General features: G+C 44.0%; 1 protein-coding gene across 3 annotated transcripts in view; it reads left to right on the top strand.

The window, feature by feature from the left end:
- Positions 1-6,679: 6,679 nt before the first annotated feature.
- The window catches only part of LOC106604111 (RING finger protein 44), a 56,688-nt gene continuing 43,698 nt past the window's right edge, over positions 6,680-19,669 (top strand). Inside the window, exons 1-4 of one of the 3 annotated variants that reach the window (XM_014198512.2) lie at positions 6,680-6,991; positions 17,131-17,328; positions 17,894-18,125; positions 18,585-18,743. In XM_014198512.2, the coding sequence (XP_014053987.1) occupies positions 17,222-17,328; positions 17,894-18,125; positions 18,585-18,743 (498 nt within the window). In that variant the 5' untranslated portion in view covers positions 6,680-6,991; positions 17,131-17,221. Of the gene's footprint in view, positions 6,992-15,344; positions 15,643-17,130; positions 17,329-17,893; positions 18,126-18,584; positions 18,744-19,669 lie in introns of those variants that run through there. The other 2 variants (XM_045717820.1, XM_014198511.2) reach the window with 2 other exon arrangements.

The raw sequence follows: 19,669 nt of genomic DNA, 5'->3' as shown, positions 1-19,669 counted from the left end.
CCGAATACCCGAGACCCGAATACCCGAATACCCGAGACCCGAATACCCGAGACCCGAATACCCGAGACCCAAATACCCGAATACCCGAATACCCGAGACCCGAATACCCGAGACCCGAATACCCGAGACCCGAATACCCGGATACCCGAATACCCGAATACCCGGATACCCGAGACCCGAATACCCGGATACCCGAGACCCGAGGTCCGGAACCAGAATTCTAAATAAGGTCAGAGGTCTGTGTTGGATCTGATGTGATTTTTACGGGTCTGTGATTGGTTGGTTGTTGCCTCTTGTCTCTCCCTCCCTCCTCAGTACCGCCCCTCCCCCCGCCTGCTAGAGCGGCCCCTCCCCCGCCTGCTAGAGTGGCTCCTCCCCCCGCCTGCTAGAGTGGCTCCTCCCCCTGCATGCTAGAGTGGCTCCTCCCCCCGCCTGCTAGAGTGGCTCCTCCCCCGCCTGCTAGAGTGGCTCCTCCCCGCCTGCTAGAGTGGCTCCTCCCCCCGCCTGCTAGAGTGGCTCCTCCCCCCGCCTGCTAGAGTGGCCCCTCCCCCCCTGCTAGAATGGCTCCTCCCCCCACCTGCTAGAGTGGCTCCTCCCCCCGCCTGCTAGAGTGGCTCCTCCCCCGCCTGCTAGAGAGGCTCCTCCCCCGCCTGCTAGAGCGGCTCCTCCCCCCGTCTGCTAGAGAGGCTCCTCCCCCGCCTGCTAGAGTGGCCCCTCCCCCCTGCTAGAATGGCTCCTCCCCCGCCTGCTAGAGAGGCTCCTCCCCCCGTCTGCTCCATTTAATAACGTAGCTTCACAAATGACTTTTCTGCTGCTTCCCTTGGATCGGACCGGACCGGGTCTGTATACAACCAGGTCTAACGGGTCTAGTTATACGGAACTGGTCTCGGGTGCACATCAGGTCTATTTCAGAATGAAGACCTCTAATCAGGAGGTCCATCTTAACACTGCATCAAAACTCTTAACGCTAAAACATCGGTTTTAACTTTTGATAGATCATCAGATCAGGAAGGTAACTGATTATTCCTTCAAGTCCATATTCACATTCTGAAAAGACCATTATAAACTGGGTGGGATCGAGCCCTGCAAGCTGATTGGCTGACAGCCATGGTATATCAGACCGTATACCATGGGTTTATTTTTACCTGTTCTTGTTACGTTGGTAACCAGTTTAAAATAGTAAAAAGGGCTCTCTGGGTTTGTGGTATATGGCCAATATAACACGGCTAAGGGCTGTGTCCAGGCACTCTGCGACGCGTCGTGTCTAAGAACAGCCCTTAGCCGTGGTATATTGGCCATATACCACACCTCCTCGAGCCTTATTGCTCACCTAGACTCTGGTTGCATCTGACAACTTATTCTCGATAATGCAGTGGTTTTCATCCTGTAGTCTGCAGGTGTTCTACAGGTGGTCCCCATTTAGTTGTTTATGAATTTGTATTTTAACATTTAATTTGAAATTTCACACAAATATAAACTTTTCACAATGCGAATTGTTTATATTAGGCATTTGATTCACTGCTAAAATGGACTAAATATAACTGCCAAGATATTTTTGGTTAAAGAAGATATGCGACTCCAAAAATGATTGTCCTCAAGCACTGTCATGCCCGCAGGGGGCACAGGGGCATGTGATATGTTGTAAAATATATAAAATTATTAGAAAAAAATGTAAACACTACTAGCCCCTTAGCAATTTTACGAAGTTGGTTTTAGCTAGCCCAGATCGGTTCCCAATCTCCCATCCTCATAACTAGCTGCCAAGAAGCCATTTCAGGCCATCAACCAAGTTAGAATAGCTAGCTTGTCTAACTATCTTAGCTGGTATGCCTGCTGGTAAGGTTGGGAGACTTTAGAAAAGCAAGTAATTACTAAATGTACTGAATAAGACTTACATCCCTTTTAATATTTTAACCAGATTTTAGCAGAGATGCAGAGAAGCATATTTTGATTCTTAAAAAAACATTCAGGAGGATACAGACCCCTTTTTGTTATGTTTCCACACTTTGTTATGTCACAGCCTTATTCTAAAATTGATTAAATCAAAATATATAGTCAGCAATCTACACACAATACCCCATAACGACAAAGCAAAAACAGTTTTTTAATTTTTTTTTAGCAATTTTATTAAAATTAAAAAACAGAAATTACTTATTTAAGTAAGTATTCAGACCCCTTTCTATGAGACTCGACATTGAGCTCTGGTGCATCCTGTGTCCATTTATCATCCATTTCTACAACTTGATTGGAGTCCACCTGTGACACACCTGGCTATATAAGGTCCCACAGTTGACAGTGCATGTCAGAGCAAAAACCAAGCCATGAGGTCGAAGGAATTGTCCGTAGAGCTCCGAGACAGGATTGTGTCGAGGCAAAGGTCTGGGGAAGGGTACCAAAACATTTCTGCAGCATTGAAGGTCCCCAAGAACACAGTGGCCTCCATCATTCTTAAATGGAAGAAGTTTGGAACCACAAAGACTCTTCCTAGAGCTGGCCACCGGCCAAACTGAGCAATCGGGGGAGAAGGGTCTTGGTCAGGGAGGTGACCAAGAACCTGATGGTCACTCTGACAGAGCTCTAGAGTTCCTCTGTGGAGATGGGAGAACCTTCCAGAAGGACAACCATCTCTGCAGCACTCCACCAATAAGGCCTTTGATTTGATTTGAGTGGCTAGACGGAAGCCACTCCACAGTAAAAGGCACATGACAGCCCGCTTGGAGTTTGCCAAAAGGCACCTAAAGACTCGCAGACCATGAGAAACAAGATTATCTGGTCTGATGAAACCAAGATTGAACTCTTTGGCCTGAATGCCAAGCGTCACGTCTGGAGGAAGCATGGCACCATCCTTACGGTGAAGCATGGTGGTGGCAGCATCATCCTATGGGGATGTTTTTCAGCGGCAGAGAAGAGAGACTGGTCAGGATCGAGGGAAAGATGAACGGAGCAAAGTACAGAGAGATTCTTGATGAAAACCTGCTCCAGAGCGCTCAGGGCCTCAGACTGGGGCGAAGGTTCATCTTCCAACAGGACAACGACCCTAAGCACACAGCCAAGACAACGCAGGAGTGGCTTCGGGACAAGTCTCTGAATGTCCTTGAGTGGCCCAGCCAGAGCCTGGACTTGAACCCAATAGAACATCTCTGGAGACACCTGAAAATAACTGTGCAGCAATGCTCCCCATCCAACCTTACAGAGCTTGAGAGGATCTGCAGAGAAGAAAGGGAGAAACTCCCCAAATACAGATGTGCCATGCTTGTAGCGTCATACCCTAGAAGACTCGAGGTTGTAATTGCTGCCGAAGGTGCTTCAACAAAGTACTGAGTAAAGGGTCTGAATACTTATGTAAATGTGATATTTCAGTTTTTTGCAAAAAATGTCTAAAAAACATTTTTTTTTTGCTTTGTAATTATGGGGTATTGTGTGTAGAATGATGAGGAAAATAAACAATTTAATCATTTTTAGAATAAGGCTGTAACGTAACAAAATGCGGAAAAAGTCAAGGGGTCTGAATAATTTCCGAAGGCACTGTACTTTTGACCTAGAATTATTCATAATGACTATGTCTGTAGATTGCAGGAAAAAAGCTGTTTCAGGGGTTTTGTAAAAATGCTAAATTCTCCAACTTCCAGACGAAGGGCCTGGCCCCCCTGTGGACCAACCCCAGCCATCCTCACGTACTTTGTGCTCCATCAGTTTTTGGGGGTCCCAGGAACAGAAAAGGTTGGGAACCGTTGCTATAGTGACCTATATAGGGAAGAGGGTGCCATTTTAGACAGTCTCTGAGTTTGGGAGAAGGTTTAAACAGAAAGGGGGATTTGTTACCCTCTTAACAAGGCTAATCAATCAACAATTTACAGGGAAGGGGGAATTTGTTACCCTCTTAACAAGGCTAATCAATCAACAACTTTACAGAAAGGGGGGATTTGTTACCCTCTTAACAAGGCTAATCAATCAACAATTTACAGGGAAGGGTGGGATTTGTTACCCTCTTAACAAGGCTAATCAACAGTTTACAGGGAAGGTTATCTATCTGTCTCTTCCCAGTTTACTGTGTGTATGGAACATAGTCTGAAACACTCTGGAGTCCCCTTATTCTGGGCCCTGGTTAAAAGTAGTGTACTATATGGAAAAGGGGTGCTATTTGGGACTGCAGAAGGGGGAGTGGGTGCACAGTGTGGATGAAAATCCCCAAAATATCGTCAACCCAAGCCCCATATATAAATGACCAACTTCTGAAGGACACACACACACACACACACTACATTGAGAAGTTAACCAATTTAACTTTGAATATGCTTAGTCATTTCGTGGCACAGAGTCAAACCATTTCGGTAAAGTAGAATGTCCTGGATTAATTATATTATATAGCAGGAATCAAGTCATTCTCCTCTAATCTCGTCCTCTTAGACTTTGGTTTATGACTTGTTTAACATAGGTCGCCTCTCCCCTCCCTAGATACTGTAGTCAGGTGGCGAATGTTTTCAGTAATGATATCAAGGGCTGGATTAGCAAAGCAAAGCGGTAATTATGCAATAAAACGAAAAAAATTCCAGTCAAATTAAACATACGCGTCAAGAAGCAATTCAATCTATTGGAGTTTTCTGATTGTCCAGCACACTGGTTGAATCAATGTTGTTTCAATGTAATTTGTCAATGTATTGTGACATGAAACCAACGTGAAAAATACATTAGATTTAAAAAAAAGTTATCATCAACCAGAATTGTTTTCATCTAATTTCCACCAATGTTGTAAACATTGAAATTAGGGTAAAACTTTAACTTAAATATATTGACTTAACCTGACTAACAGATTGTTACATCAGTGTAATTTCAACATAATCATCAGAACTCTGTATATACGTTGAAATTGCATAGAAAATTCCACGTAGAAACGTATAAATTCTGTGTATATTTGTACTGCGACTATTTGCACATTGCTGAAACAATGTACGTAGCTGATAATATGACACTGGAAAAGTCTATCTTTTTTAAACCTTTTTTTGAGTGCAATATCTACTGTTCAATTTTGTGTCTTTTCACTTTTATTTATTGTTCGTTTCACTTGCTTTGGCAATGTAAACATGTTTCCCATGCCAATAATGTCACGTCCTGACCATAGTAAGTTGTTATTTTCTATGGTAGAGTAGGTCAGGGCGTGACATGGGGGGTGTTTGTCTATGTTTTGTATTTCTATGTTCAGTTTCTAGTTTTGTATTTTTATGTTGGTTTTGTTTGGTATGACCTCCAATTAGAGGCAGCAGGTTGTCGTTGTCTCTAATTGGAGGTCATATTTAAGTTGATGTTTGTCCCACTTGTGTTTTTTTGTGGGTGATTATATTTTGTGAGTGTGTTTGTTCCTCCTGCGTCACGGTTTGTTGTTTGTTGTTGTTTGTTGTTTTGTATCGCATTAAGTTTCACTGTCCAATAAATATGTGGAACGAAACCGACGCTGCATTTTGGTCCGATCATTTGAACAGCCGTGACAAATAAAGCCCTTTAGAGCGAGCGAGAGAGAGAGAGAGAGAGAGAGAGAGAGAGAGAGAGAGAGAGATCGATCAGTGATGAGTTATAACGAACGTGTCTCACCGGGTGGGATCTTAGACGGGCGTAGGGAAGAGATTAACAACTGAGGGTGTATCAATTCCACAGTAAGCTGTTTTATTACCGCTGTACATGGCAGATCTATAGTCAGAATCAGTTTGTTCAATAAGAGTCCAAAGGTCAGCTTTGTGATGTTACACGTGGACTGAAATAGACAGTCACTATCATTACTTAACTGCTGCTGCTAGTCATCTTATTTAGCTGACTTTAAACATTTCCAGGGAATAAACCATATCGTCATGGCTACAATATGATCGGTATACTGTATTTGTATTTACTTAAAGACCACATACATCTAAATGTAACCAATCATTTGGTTTGTAAAACTAATTGTTTGACTAACCTATTCATTCTATATATAACCTACAGTTATAACTATGGAATATAAGGCTTTAGATCAACAGGCCTATCTTTTCATGATCATGTGCCCTCTTATCTTCTGACCTCAACGGGACTTCCTGGATAAATACATGTTCAATAAAAAAAAGTTACAAATAATATATATATATAAAAAGGACTTTTACGAATAATATTTCACGTCATCTCACACAAGTCCTTATTGAGATGAGCAGATGAAAGACAAAGTGAATAGCTGCTTTTCCACTAGAGGGAGGCAGAAGTCAAAAGCACACACTGTGTCGCAAACCGATGACGAAACCTGGATCTCCTTTGTGAGCCACCTGACTGTTTGCCCCCAAATGAGCAAAAACCTAGACATTCCCTTGGGAAACCAGACTAAAATCTTCAGGTCTCGTCTCAGACAAGGCTAAGTGTGGTTCCTAGTCCCAACCATCTCCGTTGGGTGTAGTGTAGCGTAATACTATAGGGGGTATTCTACAACATTCTTGGAAGGATACTAATAACCATCGTGTAACCTGATAGTGAAATTGCATTGATACAAACTAAAACAAAGGAGCATATAAAGTCAAAATCCCTTCGATATGAGGCCAATGACCTACTTATAGACAAGTGATCTTGACAGCCGACACATGACATTGGAGATATTAGTCTGTCCCAGTCATACCGTCATTACGGTAAAGCAGACAGGATGGAGGGCGCTCTCTCATATGTGCCCAAATGGGGGTAAAACGTTTACTGCGAACCCCCAAAACAAGTGTCAGGGTGCTCTACCAGCCATGTACAATCAACTGGACTATATTATGATTACAATTTGGCGGCGTCTGGTCATAAATCCCGCTTAGGGTGTTGGTTTCAGGTGTTTTGTGTAATACAAGCTATAATGTATGTACCTTTCTTTACAATAGTGGTGAATTCCACGGAATGTTCCACATAGGAACAGCTGACGACAATGCCGCACCGAAAATATGAACGAGATGTGAAGGATTACAAGAAGTATCATTAAATCAAATGCTTGCTAATTAACAATCAGGTAACGATATTTATCACGTTGTCTAGACAGTTTGCATAGATTTTTTCTGTTCCTGTTTGCGTGCTTAGCTGGCTGGGTCACAGTTTTTCCAGGGATTGCGTTGGGTTTCGCTGTCTGTCTTTTCCCCCAGTCTGCCTTGAGCCCCTCCTTGTTTTGTATTTCGCTAGGAGAGAGTAATGTTTACATTCCGCATAGGAAACGTAAGGATAGACCCCAGTTATCTCCCACTTCACGAACCGGTGTTATGTCCTGTCAAAAATGGTTAGGACATCCCAATAAGGATGCATTGGTCTCCTTCCCTGCTTATATGAATATAACCGTCTGCAACATTGCAGTGTTTTTATCTGCAGTGAAGCAATCAGACAGCCAGGCCTGACGTGCAGATGCTCAGACATAATCCATGATGTAATGTTATCTGGGCAAAATATATGTATGCTGGATCAATAGACTTAAAAAAAAAAAAATACTTTATTTATTTGGATTAGGCAATTCTCAATGTCTGTTGCTCCCGTTACAGGCCTATTTCACTTTATTCCACAGATAAATATCCTGTGCAAGGACCACTAGTGAGTACCTTTACATGCACAGTAATAATTCGATATTAAAGTGATTATGTAATAGTCATGTAAACACCTTACTCTGTGTATCTTAATCCGTGTAAGGTCAAAAATCGGAAGTAAACATACGCCGATTAAAACACTTGATCAATCTTTCGAATTATTAGGACATGTAAAACCCCCCTAAATGGCGTTCCAACTGTGTATTTGATCTGCGCATGTGCTAACACCAAGCAAGCCTCTCTAGAGTACCACAGTGTGAGTCATAATAACCATAAAACCTAGCGGTCAAACAAGGAAATGGTTCCAATCGTTTTTCCACCATTCATTTTCCCCATAGGGGATTCTAGAAACACTTAATATATTAACGCTGTGTTTTGTGTAGGCTTACCCTGATTCGAAAATTCAAATGTTTTGCTCCATTTTAATTTATTTTAGTTTTTAGCTTTATTTAATTAGGCAAGTCAGTTAATAACTAATTCTTATTTTCAATGACGGCCTAGGAACAGTGGGTTAACTGCCTTGTTCAGGGGCAGAACAACAGATTTTTACCTTGTCTATCTATGATTGATGTTACTGACTAGCTAGCAAGGTGTATTAACATGACTAGCTAGCAAGGTGTGCTAACATGACTAGCTAGCAAGGTGTGCTAACATGACGAATTAGAAGGGTGTGTTAACATGACTAGCTAGCAAGGTGTGCTAACATGACTAGCTAGCAAGGTGTGCTAACATGACTAGCTAGCAAGGTGTGCTAACATGACTAGCTAGCAAGGTGTGCTAACATGACTAGCTAGCAAGGTGTGCTAACATGACTAGCTAGCAAGGTGTGCTAACATGACTAGCTAGCATGGTGTGCTAACATGACTAATTAGAAGGGTGTGTTAACATGACTAGCTAGCAAGGTGTGCTAACATGACTAGCTAGCAAGGTGTGCTAACATGACTAGCTAGCAAGGTGTGCTAACATGACTAGCTAGCAAGGTGTGCTAACATGACTAGCTAGCAAGGTGTGCTAACATGACTAGCTAGCATGGTGTGCTAACATGACTAATTAGAAGGGTGTGTTAACATGACTAGCTAGCAAGGTGTGCTAACATGACTAAATAGCAGGGTGTGCTAACATGACTACTAGCAGGGTGTGCTAACATGACTACTAGCAGGGTGTGCTAACATGACTAACCTAGCGGGGTGTGCTAACATGACTACTAACAGGGTGTGCTAACATGACTAACCTAGCAGGGTGTGCTAACATGACTAACCTAGCGGGGTGTGCTAACATGACTAACCTAGCAGGGTGTGCTAGCATGACTAACCTAGCAGGGTGTGCTAACATGACTAACCTAGCAGGGTGTGCTAACATGACTAACCTAGCATGGTGTGCTAACATGACTAACCTAGCGGGGTGTGCTAACATGACTAATTAGCGGGGTGTGCTAACATGACTAATTGGTGGGGTGTGCTAACATGACTAACCTAGCGGGGTGTGCTAACATGACTAATTAGCAGGGTGTTCTAACATGACTAACCTAGCAGGGTGTGCTGACATGCCTAATTAGCAGGGTGAGCTAACATGACTAACCTAGCGGGGTGTGCTAACATGACTAACCTAGCGGGGTGTGCTAACATGACTAATTAGCGGGGTGTGCTAACATGACTAACCTAGCAGGGTGTGCTAACATGACAAATTAGCAGGGTGTGCTAACATGACTAACCTAGCAGGGTGTGCTGACATGCCTAATTAGCAGGGTGAGCTAACATGACTAACCTAGCAGGGTGTGCTAACATGACTAATTAGCAGGGTGTGCTAACATGACTAACCTAGCAGGGCGTGCTAACATGACTAACCTAGCGGGGCGTGCTAACATGACTAACCTAGCGGGGCGTGCTAACATGACTAACCTAGCGGGGTGTGCTAACATGACTAACCTAGCGGGGTGTGCTAACATGACTAACCTAGCGGGGTGTGCTAACATGACTAACCTAGCAGGGTGTGCTAGCATGACTAACCTAGCAGGGTGTGCTAGCATGACTAACCTAGCAGGGTGTGCTAACATGACTAACCTAGCATGGTGTGCTAACATGACTAACCTAGCGGGGTGTGCTAACATGACTAATTAGCGGGGTGTGCTAACATGACTAATTAGTGGGGTGTGCTAACATGACTAACCTAGCGGGGTGTGCTAACATGACTAATTAGCAGGGTGTTCTAACATGACTAACCTAGCAGGGTGTGCTGACATGCCTAATTAGCAGGGTGAGCTAACATGACTAACCTAGCAGGGTGTGCTAACATGACTAACCTAGCGGGGTGTGCTAACATGACTAATTAGCGGGGTGTGCTAACATGACTAACCTAGCAGGGGTGTTCTAACATGACTAACCTAGCGGGGTGTGCTGACATGCCTAATTAGCAGGGTGAGCTAACATGACTAACCTAGCAGGGTGTGCTAACATGACTAACCTAGCGGGGTGTGCTAACATGACTAATTAGCGGGGTGTGCTAACATTACTAACCTAGCAGGGTGTGCTAACATGACAAATTAGCAGGGTGTGCTAACATGACTAACCTAGCAGGGTGTGCTGACATGCCTAATTAGCAGGGTGAGCTAACATGACTAACCTAGCAGGGTGTGCTAACATGACTAATTAGCAGGGTGTGCTAACATGACTAACCTAGCAGGGCGTGCTAACATGACTAACCTAGCGGGGTGTGCTAACATGACTAACCTAGCGGGGCGTGCTAACATGACTAACCTAGCGGGGTGTGCTAACATGACTAACCTAGCGGGGCGTGCTAACATGACTAACCTAGCGGGGTGTGCTAACATGACTAGCCTAGCGGGGCGTGCTAACATGACTAACCTAGCGGGGCGTGCTAACATGACTAACCTAGTGTAACCGATGTGAAATGGCTAGTTAGTTAGCGGTGGTGCGCGCTAATAGCGTTTCAATCGGTGACGTCACTCGCTCTGAGACTTGAAGTAGGGTTGCCCCTTGCGTTGCAAGGGCCGTGGCTCTTGTGGCGCGATGGGTAACGATGCTTCGGTGGGTGTCAGTTGTTGATGTGTGCAAGGGTCCCTGGTTCGAGCCCAGGTTGGGGCGAAGAGAGGGACGGAACTTACATTGATGCTGTTGACCCGGATCGTTGGTTGCTGCGGAAAAGGAGGAGGTCAAAGGGGGGGTGAGTGTAACCGATGTGAAATGGCTAGTTAGTTAGCGGTGGTGCGCGCTAATAGCGTTTCAATCGGTGACGTCACTCGCTCTGAGACTTGAAGTAGGGTTGCCCCTTGCGTTGCAAGGGCCGTGGCTCTTGTGGCGCGATGGGTAACGATGCTTCGGTGGGTGTCAGTTGTTGATGCGTGCAAGGGTCCCTGGTTCGAGCCCGGGTTGGGGCGAAGAGAGGGACGGAACCTACACTGTTACACTAGCGGGGTGTGCTAACATGACTAACCTAGCGGGGCGTGCTAACATGACTAACCTAGCGGGGTGTGCTAACATGACTAACCTAGCGGGGCGTGCTAACATGACTAACCTAGCGGGGCGTGCTAACATGACTAACCTAGCGGGGCGTGCTAACATGACTAACCTAGCGGGGCGTGCTAACATGACTAACCTAGCAGGGTGTGCTAACATGACTAGCCTAGCGGGATGTGCTAACATGACTAACCTAGCGGGGCGTGCTAACATGACTAACCTAGCGGGGTGTGCTAACATGACTAACCTAGCGGGGTGTGCTAACATGACTAACCTAGCAGGGTGTGCTAACATGACTAGCCTATCAGGGTGTGCTAACATGACTAGCCTATCAGGGTGTGCTAACATGACTAACTAGCAATGAGTACTAGCAGATAGTAGCTCTGTGGACTGCATGTTTTTTTTCTTTTGGAAAAGTTTTATTGTTGCATTTCCTTTAAAACAGCTCATATATTTTTGCACATCATTTTATACACATATAAATAAAGCATAAACACAGTATTTTAATATTACATTTACATTTGTTAAAAAGTACATGATGTTAAAAACAATAGAAACAACCATGAATAAAAGTACTTTTTGTTGTAAAAAAATTACAAATTCTGTAACAGCCATTTAAAATGTGTACAAATGATTTAACAAAGGTAAAACATTTAAGACATGCAAAACGTGTTAAAAAGTCACTTTGTTAAAAGGCTGTCTTCGGTCCTTGGTACAGAAACTCGCCTCCTCCTGATTCCTCCTTACAAGCAAAAACTAAAGCAGGAAGCACCAGTGACTCAGTCATAAAAAAAGTGGTCAGATGAAGCAGATGCTAAACTACAGAACTGTTTTGCTAGCACAGACTGGAATATGTTCCGGGATTCTTGCGATGGCATTGCGGAGTATACCACATCAGTCATTGGCTTCATCAATAAGTGCATCAATGACGTCATCCCCACAGGGACCGTTCGTACGTATCCCAACCAGAAGCCATGGATTACAGGCAACATTTGCACTGAGTTTAAGGGTAGAGCTGCCACTTTCAAGGAGTGGGACTCTAACCCGGAAGCTTATAAGAAATCCCGCTATGCCCTCCGACGAACCATCAAACAGGCAAAGCGTTAATACAGAACTAAGATTGAATGGTACAACACCGGCTCTGACGCTCCTTGGATGTGGCAGGGCTTGCAAACTATTACAGACTACAAAGGAAAGCACAGCCGAGAGCTGCCCAGTGACACGAGCCTACCAGACGAGCTAAATAAGTTCTATGCTCGCTTTGAGGCAAATAACACTGAACCATGCATGACAGCATCAGCTGTTCCAGACGACTGTGTGATCACGCTCTCCGCAGCCAATGTGAGTGAGACCTTTAAACAGGTCAACATTCACAAGACCGCAGGGCCAGACAGATTACCAGGACGTGTACTCCGAGCATGCGCTGACCAACTGGCAAGTGTCTTCACTGACATTTTCACCCTCTCCCTGTCTGAGTCTGTAATACCAACATGTTTCAAGCAGACCACCATAGTCCCTGTGCCCAAGAACACTAAGGTAACCTGCCTAAATGACTACCGACCCATAGCACTCACGTCTGTAGCCATGAAGTGCTTTGAAAGGCTGGTCATGGCTCACATCAACACGTTTATCCCAGAAACCCTACACCCACTTCAATTTGCATACCGCACCAACAGATCCACAGATGATGCAATCTCTATTGCACTCTACACTGCCCTTTCACACCTGGACAAAAGGAACACTTATGTGAGAATGCTATTCATTGACTACAGCTCAGCGTTCAACACCATAGTGCCCTCAAAGCTCATCACTAAGCTATGGACCCTGGGACTCAACACCTCCCTCTGCAACTGGATCCTGGACTTCATGACGGGCTGCCCCCAGGTGGTAAGGGTAGGTAACAACACATCTGCCACGCTGATCCTCAACATGGGGGCCCCTCAGGGGTGCGTGCTCAGTCCCCTCCTGTACTCCCTGTTCACTCATGACTGCACGGCCAGGCACGACTCCAACACCATTATTAAGTTTGCTGATGACACAACAGTGGTAGGCCTGATCCCCGACAACGATGAGACAGCCTATAGGGAGGTCAGAGACCTGACCGTCTGGTACAAGGACAACAACCTCTCCCTCAACATGACCAAGACAAAGGAGATGATTGTGGACTACAGGAAAAGGAGGACCGAGCACACCCCCATTCTCGTCAACGGGGCTGTAGTGGAGCAGGTTGAGAGATCAAGTTCTTGGCGTCCACATCACCATCACACTAACATGGTCCAAGCACACCAAGGCAATTGTGAAGAGGGCACGACAAAACCTATTCCCCCCCCAGGAGACTGAAAAGATTTGGCATGGGTCCTCAGATCCTCAAAAGGTTTTACAGCTGCACCATCGAGAGCATCCTGACGGGTTGCATCACTGCCTGGTATGGCAACTGCTCGGCCTCCGACCGCAAGGCACTACAAATGGTAGTGTGTACGGCCCAGTACATCACCGGGGCCAATCTTCCTGCCATCCAGGACCTCTATACCAGGCGGTGTCAGAGGAAGGCCCTAAAAATTGTCAGACTCCAGCCATCCTAGTCGTAGACTGTTCTCTCTGCTACCACACGGCAAGCGGTACCGGAGCACCAAGTCTAGGTCCAAGAGGCTTCTAAACAGCTTCTACCCCGAAGCCATAAGACTCCTAAACAGCTAATCAAATGGCTACCCAGACTATTTGCATTGCCCCCCCCTTCTACGCTGCTGCTACTCTCTGTTATTATCTATGCATAGTCACTTTAATAACTCTACCTACATGTACATAATACCTCAATTACCTTGACACCGGTGCCCCCGCACATTGACTCTGTACTGGTACCCCCTGTATATAGCCTCCACATTGACTCTGTACCGGTACCCCCTGTATATAGCCTCCACATTGACTCTGTACTGGTACCCCCTGTATATAGCCTCCACATTGACTCTGTACTGGTACCCCCTGTATATAGCCTCCACATTGACTCTGTACTGGTACCCCCTGTATATAGCCTCCACATTGACTCTGTACCGGTACCCCCTGTATATAGCCTCCACATTGACTCTGTACCGTAACACCCTGTATATAGCCTCCACATTGACTCTGTACCGTAATACCCTGTATATAGCCTCGCTATTGTTATTTACTGCTGCTCTTTAATTATTTGTTTTTATCTCTTACTTTTTTGTTGTTGAATTTTCTTAACTACATTGTTTATTAAGGGTCTGTAAGTAAGCATTTCACTGTAAGGTCTACACCTGTTTGAATTCGGCGCATGTGACAAATAAAAGCTTATTTGATTTTTGAAATCACTAAAACCAAATCGAAACAGTGTAAAAATGAGATTCGACCTACATTCATTGTTTCTTGACCATGTACAACTCGCTAGTAATTACCGAAATAAAAGCTAGACATTTTTTACATTTTAGTCATTTAGCAGACGCTCTTATCCAGAGCGACTTACAGTTGTGAATGCATACATTTCATAATTTTTTTCCCCGTACTGGTCCCCCGTGGGAATCGAACCCACAACCCTTGCGTTGCAAACACCATGCTCTACCAACTGAGCCACACGGGACCAGACAGTCAGAAAATTCCCAAAACAATGGATAGAGGACAATTTTTTTGCACATTTTGACAGCGAGGAAATCAAACAAATTTTCAGTGCAGCCCTCCAGACCTCGTTGAATACCAAATGTTTGACACCCGTGGTCTACTTCTTCTTAAAACATCGGTGTCTCTTCCACGGGACGGTTGAGCTAACGTAGGCTAATGTGATTAGCATGAGGTTGTAATTAACAAGAAAATGTCCAAGGACATAGACATATCTGATATTGGCAGAAAGCTTAAATTCTTGTTAATCTAACTGCACTGTCCAATTTACAGTAGCTATTACTGTGAAAGAATACCATGCTATTGTTTGAGGAGAGTGCACAATTTTGAACATGAAAAGTTATTAATAAACAAATTAGGCACATTTGGGCAGTCTTGATACAAAATTTGGAACATAAATGCAATGGTTCATTGGATCAGTCTAAACATGTGCTGCCATCTAGTGGCAACAATCTAAATTGCACCTGGGCTGGAATAATACATTATGGCCTTTCTCTTACATTTTAAAAATGTTTTTTTTCTTCTTTGTATTATATTTTACCAGATGTATTGTGTTATATTACCCTACATTCCTTTCACATTTCCACAAACTCCAAAGTGTTTCATTTCAAATGGTATCAGAATATCCATATCCTTGCTTCAGGGCCTGAGCTACAGGCAGTTAGATTTGAGTATGTCATTTTAGGCGGAAATTGGGGGGGGAAAGGGCGGATCCTAAAGAGGTTTTAAAAGCTGTATTTAGTTGAGTTGTTCAGCATCAACGTTGTGTCTGTGCCAGACCTATACGTTTTTTAAATTTTATTTATTTGTATGTATTTGTGATCAAGGATTGCTATCCCCAGCAGGATGTGAATCGTTAATTTGGGATACAGTGTAGCTATAAAGCATCATTGGTTTCGGTGTCGCCTTCAGTTTGTGATTGGTGTTTATAACAGTCGGACAGAAGAGAGGTGGATTCATCCAAAAACAATAACACGCCTAAAGGAAAGGTGCCAATTACATTTATCCTAATTAATCAATGTAAACGAAACAGTCATTTAGGAAAAAATAATAATATACCAGCTTGTATTTCTTTAGACTGATGGATGGGACAATGCAATAACGTTAGATAGCAAATAGGCTATCTACTAGCATAACACAGCCTGTGAACATGAACCAATATTAAGTTAGGGTAACGTTTGGTAACTATCTGCTTATCTATGCATAGTCACTTTAATAACTGGCTAGCTAGCTAGTTAAGCATGGTCAGTTAGCTAAAAGGAAAACATTTATTAGCGAGCTAGGTGACTGTAGGCAGGTTAGCTATCTCGCTAATCATGTTCCTTTCATGCATTTAGCTACTGAAAGCTTGCATATTTGCGAAATATATGATTTTATAAGCTTGCTTCTTTTGTGCAACACGCACACTGCAAAACATGTGGTTGACAGTGGACGGCTATCTTGGTTTATAACAGCTAAGCTAGCTCCTGTGTCCATTGCAAGCCTTTGTGCTTTTTGAGGCTAACTGCGTTAGCATCACGGAATATCAGCCATACACTTGTATTTTTATTAACAGTTGCAACGTTGCATGTCTGTCTCATTAAAACGTGAAACAAATGTTATCGCTATTTATTTAGCTAACTAACTCCTCTGTCCTTTTGTTGTTGCTTTGTTTGTCCCTGAGCACATGGCTTTCCTTGTTTTTTGTTTGTTAGCTACAGCGCCCCCTATTTACGACTTTAAATAGTCCAGCGGTAATGTGGCTGCGTTTATACCGGCAGCCCAATGTGTTTTATTTCTGTTTTACTTTGAGATTTTATTTGTTGGACCAATCAAATCAGCTCTGAAAACATCTGTTGTGAAGAAATCTGACGTGATTGGTCAAAGGACCAATTAGTGGAAAACATGTGAATTGGGTTTCCTGTGTAAATACCTTGCAGGTTTAGCCTAGCTACAGTCAGTAGTTATACATTTGTCATTTAGCAGATGCTCTTATCCAGAGTGACTTAGTTAGTGTAGTATTTTTTTTTGTCTGATAGAAAATGTTTTACATCTTAAAGGTGCAGTCAAAGTTCTGTTTTCCCGTGTTTTTGAAACGAACACTGTAAAAGTGTGAAAAGATTTGATCAGATGTTGTTTCCTGATAGTTGCTGGTTGTAAATAAAATCTGCACAGGACCTTGTAATCTGCAGGTTTGCATGGTGACATCACCATGTGTTAAATTTGGTTAATAGACCAAATAACAAAGACTTCCAAACCTCTCTGCCAATAACAGCTAGTTTTCAGTTTTACCCTCCCAGACAGTCCTAGCTAAATTCTTGCTTGAGAAATAGTTATTTTTGCCAGTTTTATTGGAAATCTCTTACACTAAGGTACTTAATTGTTACCCAGAAATGATTTGATATATACACACACACACACACATTTGAAATCAACCTCCGTTTTGCGTATCTAGGCTAGTGAGTGTGGTTGGGTAGCTAATGGTGTTTTATTTACAGGGTAAAGACAGAGGTTAGAAGGCGCAAGTGCCTCCAGCACCGCTGCTCTCCTCTTCCAGAGTGTGACTCGTCGGTCCCCACGACGTCACCAATGCGACCATGGGACATAGCAGTGAATAGGTGGCCACCGACAGCCCCCTTGAACCAAAGGAGGTTCCTAGGAGAGCCCTGCAACACACCAGTGCACCTCAGGAGAAGGTAAATAGTACTCCCTTAAGTACTTTTTCGCGTTCCAAATGGCACCCTATTCCCTATACAGTAACACTACCCATAGAGCTTTGGTCAAAAGTAGTGCACTATGAAGGGAATAGGGAGACATTTGGGAAGCTTTTGCCCTCTTACATGAACTGAAGAAAAGCAGAATACATTTTTTTTTTTTTTTTTAATGCATAGAAAATTGTATGGAGTGTTGTATCGAAAAATAATGTCAATTGTCTTAAGTATTTCCCAAACGGATCATGTTAATTGTCCATGCATGGTATCCTTGATGTTTCACAGTGTGCTTACTTGAGGTTCCAGACCAAAAAAAGCGACCATCATGTCTTTTGGATCCTAGCTGTTGTTTAGGGACCTTTTTTTCCCTCACTAACCTTCTCTAACTTGTGATATTCATAAACATGTTTTAATGTCAAATAAATAAATAACATTACATTAAAGACAATCTTAAGTATATCCTAAACAGATAATTGGATAGATTATTTTTATTTTTGAAATACATGTTATGCCTGATGTTTTATGGTGTGCTACCTTGATGTTCCTGCAGCCCGCCAGTGAGACGACAGTGGGGGAGTCGAGACCGACTGGTTATACTGCACAACGCCTTGCCACAGGATGAGAATTTCCACCACCCTCTCTTCTCCCAGCAACATCAGCAGGTTCTTTTAGATGAGGCCAGACAGTACAGCCATACCAGTGCACCGCCGCGCATGCTTCACCCTGCCGCACACCCACCTCAGCATCAACACACCCCCATCATGGTGGAGCTACACGACCAGGTACGTAGCTACGCCTCTGTAGTAGTGGGGACCCTATTCCCTTTGGGGCCCCTGGTTAAAAGTACTGCACTTAAATAGGGTACAATTTGGAACACAATCGAAATGAAAAGACTAGAGAAGAGTGTGCAACTTTCCTTTCATTTACTTTCAGAGTGTATGTTGAACAAGCCAGTTAAGTCGGCCGTCATTGTAAATAAGAATTTGTTCTTAATTGACTTGCATTGTTAAATAAAGGTTAAATAAAAATGTTGTGGCCCAGTAAACTAGAAATTGACACTGGTTTAAGATGTGGGTTATTTATGCCGTTTGTTAGGCTTTTATGATACTGTGAGCTTTGGAGAAAGATAATACACACAACAGTCTTTAAAATGAGACTACGTGTTACGTTTTGTCTTTTTGAAGTTGTTTGGAAAAATGGACTGAATCACTGTTTTCTCTCTTGTACTAATATTGCACCAGGGATCCGTTCCCATCTCTTACACTGTTACCACGGTGACGACGCACGGTTTCCCCATCCACACCGGGCAACCTCTCCCAGGGTGCAACAGTCAGCAGCTCCCAGCATGCTCGGTAATGTTCAGCGGACAGCTCTCTCTGCTCTGCTGCCTTCCTCCTCCTGTGAGTTTGAAAAGGAAGAGCTGGAATATCAGTGACGTCCATGTCAGCAACGCACCATACCCCACTGTTAATACACCGCTTCCTACGCACCATACCCCACTGTTAATACACCGCTTCCTACGCACCATACCCCACTGTTAATACACCGCTTCCTACGCACCATACCCCACTGTTAATACACCGCTTCCTACGCACCATACCCCACTGTTAATACACCGCTTCCTACGCACCATACCCACTGTTAATACACCGCTTCCTACGCACCATACCCCACTGTTAATACACCGCTTCCTACGCACCATACCCCACTGTTAATACACCGCTTCCTCGCACCATACCCCACTGTTAATACACCGCTTCCTACGCACCATACCCCACTGTTAATACACCGCTTCCTCGCACCATACCCCACTGTTAATACACCGCTTCCTACGCACCATACCCCACTGTTAATACACCGCTTCCTCGCACCATACCCCACTGTTAATACACCGCTTCCTACCCACTTTTAATACACCGCTTCCTCGCACCATACCCCACTGTTAATACACCGCTTCCTACGCACCATACCCCACTGTTAATACACCGCTTCCTACGCACCATACCCCACTGTTAATACACCGCTTCCTTCGCACCATACCCACTGTTAATACACTGCTTCCTACGCACCATACCCCACTGTTAATACACCGCTTCCTACGCACCATACCCCACTGTTAATACACCGCTTCCTACGCACCATACCCCACTGTTAATACACCGCTTCCTACGCACCATACCCACTGTTAATACACCGCTTCCTACGCACCATACCCCACTGTTAATACACCGCTTCCTACGCACCATACCCCACTGTTAATACACCGCTTCCTACGCACCATACCCCACTGTTAATACACCGCTTCCTACGCACCATACCCCACTGT

This window comes from Salmo salar, chromosome ssa05 (assembly GCF_905237065.1).
Source record: "Salmo salar chromosome ssa05, Ssal_v3.1, whole genome shotgun sequence".
Taxonomy (NCBI): domain Eukaryota; kingdom Metazoa; phylum Chordata; class Actinopteri; order Salmoniformes; family Salmonidae; genus Salmo; species Salmo salar.
Note: the sequence above shows the minus strand (reverse complement) of the source record. Positions and strands in the feature narration are given on the sequence as shown.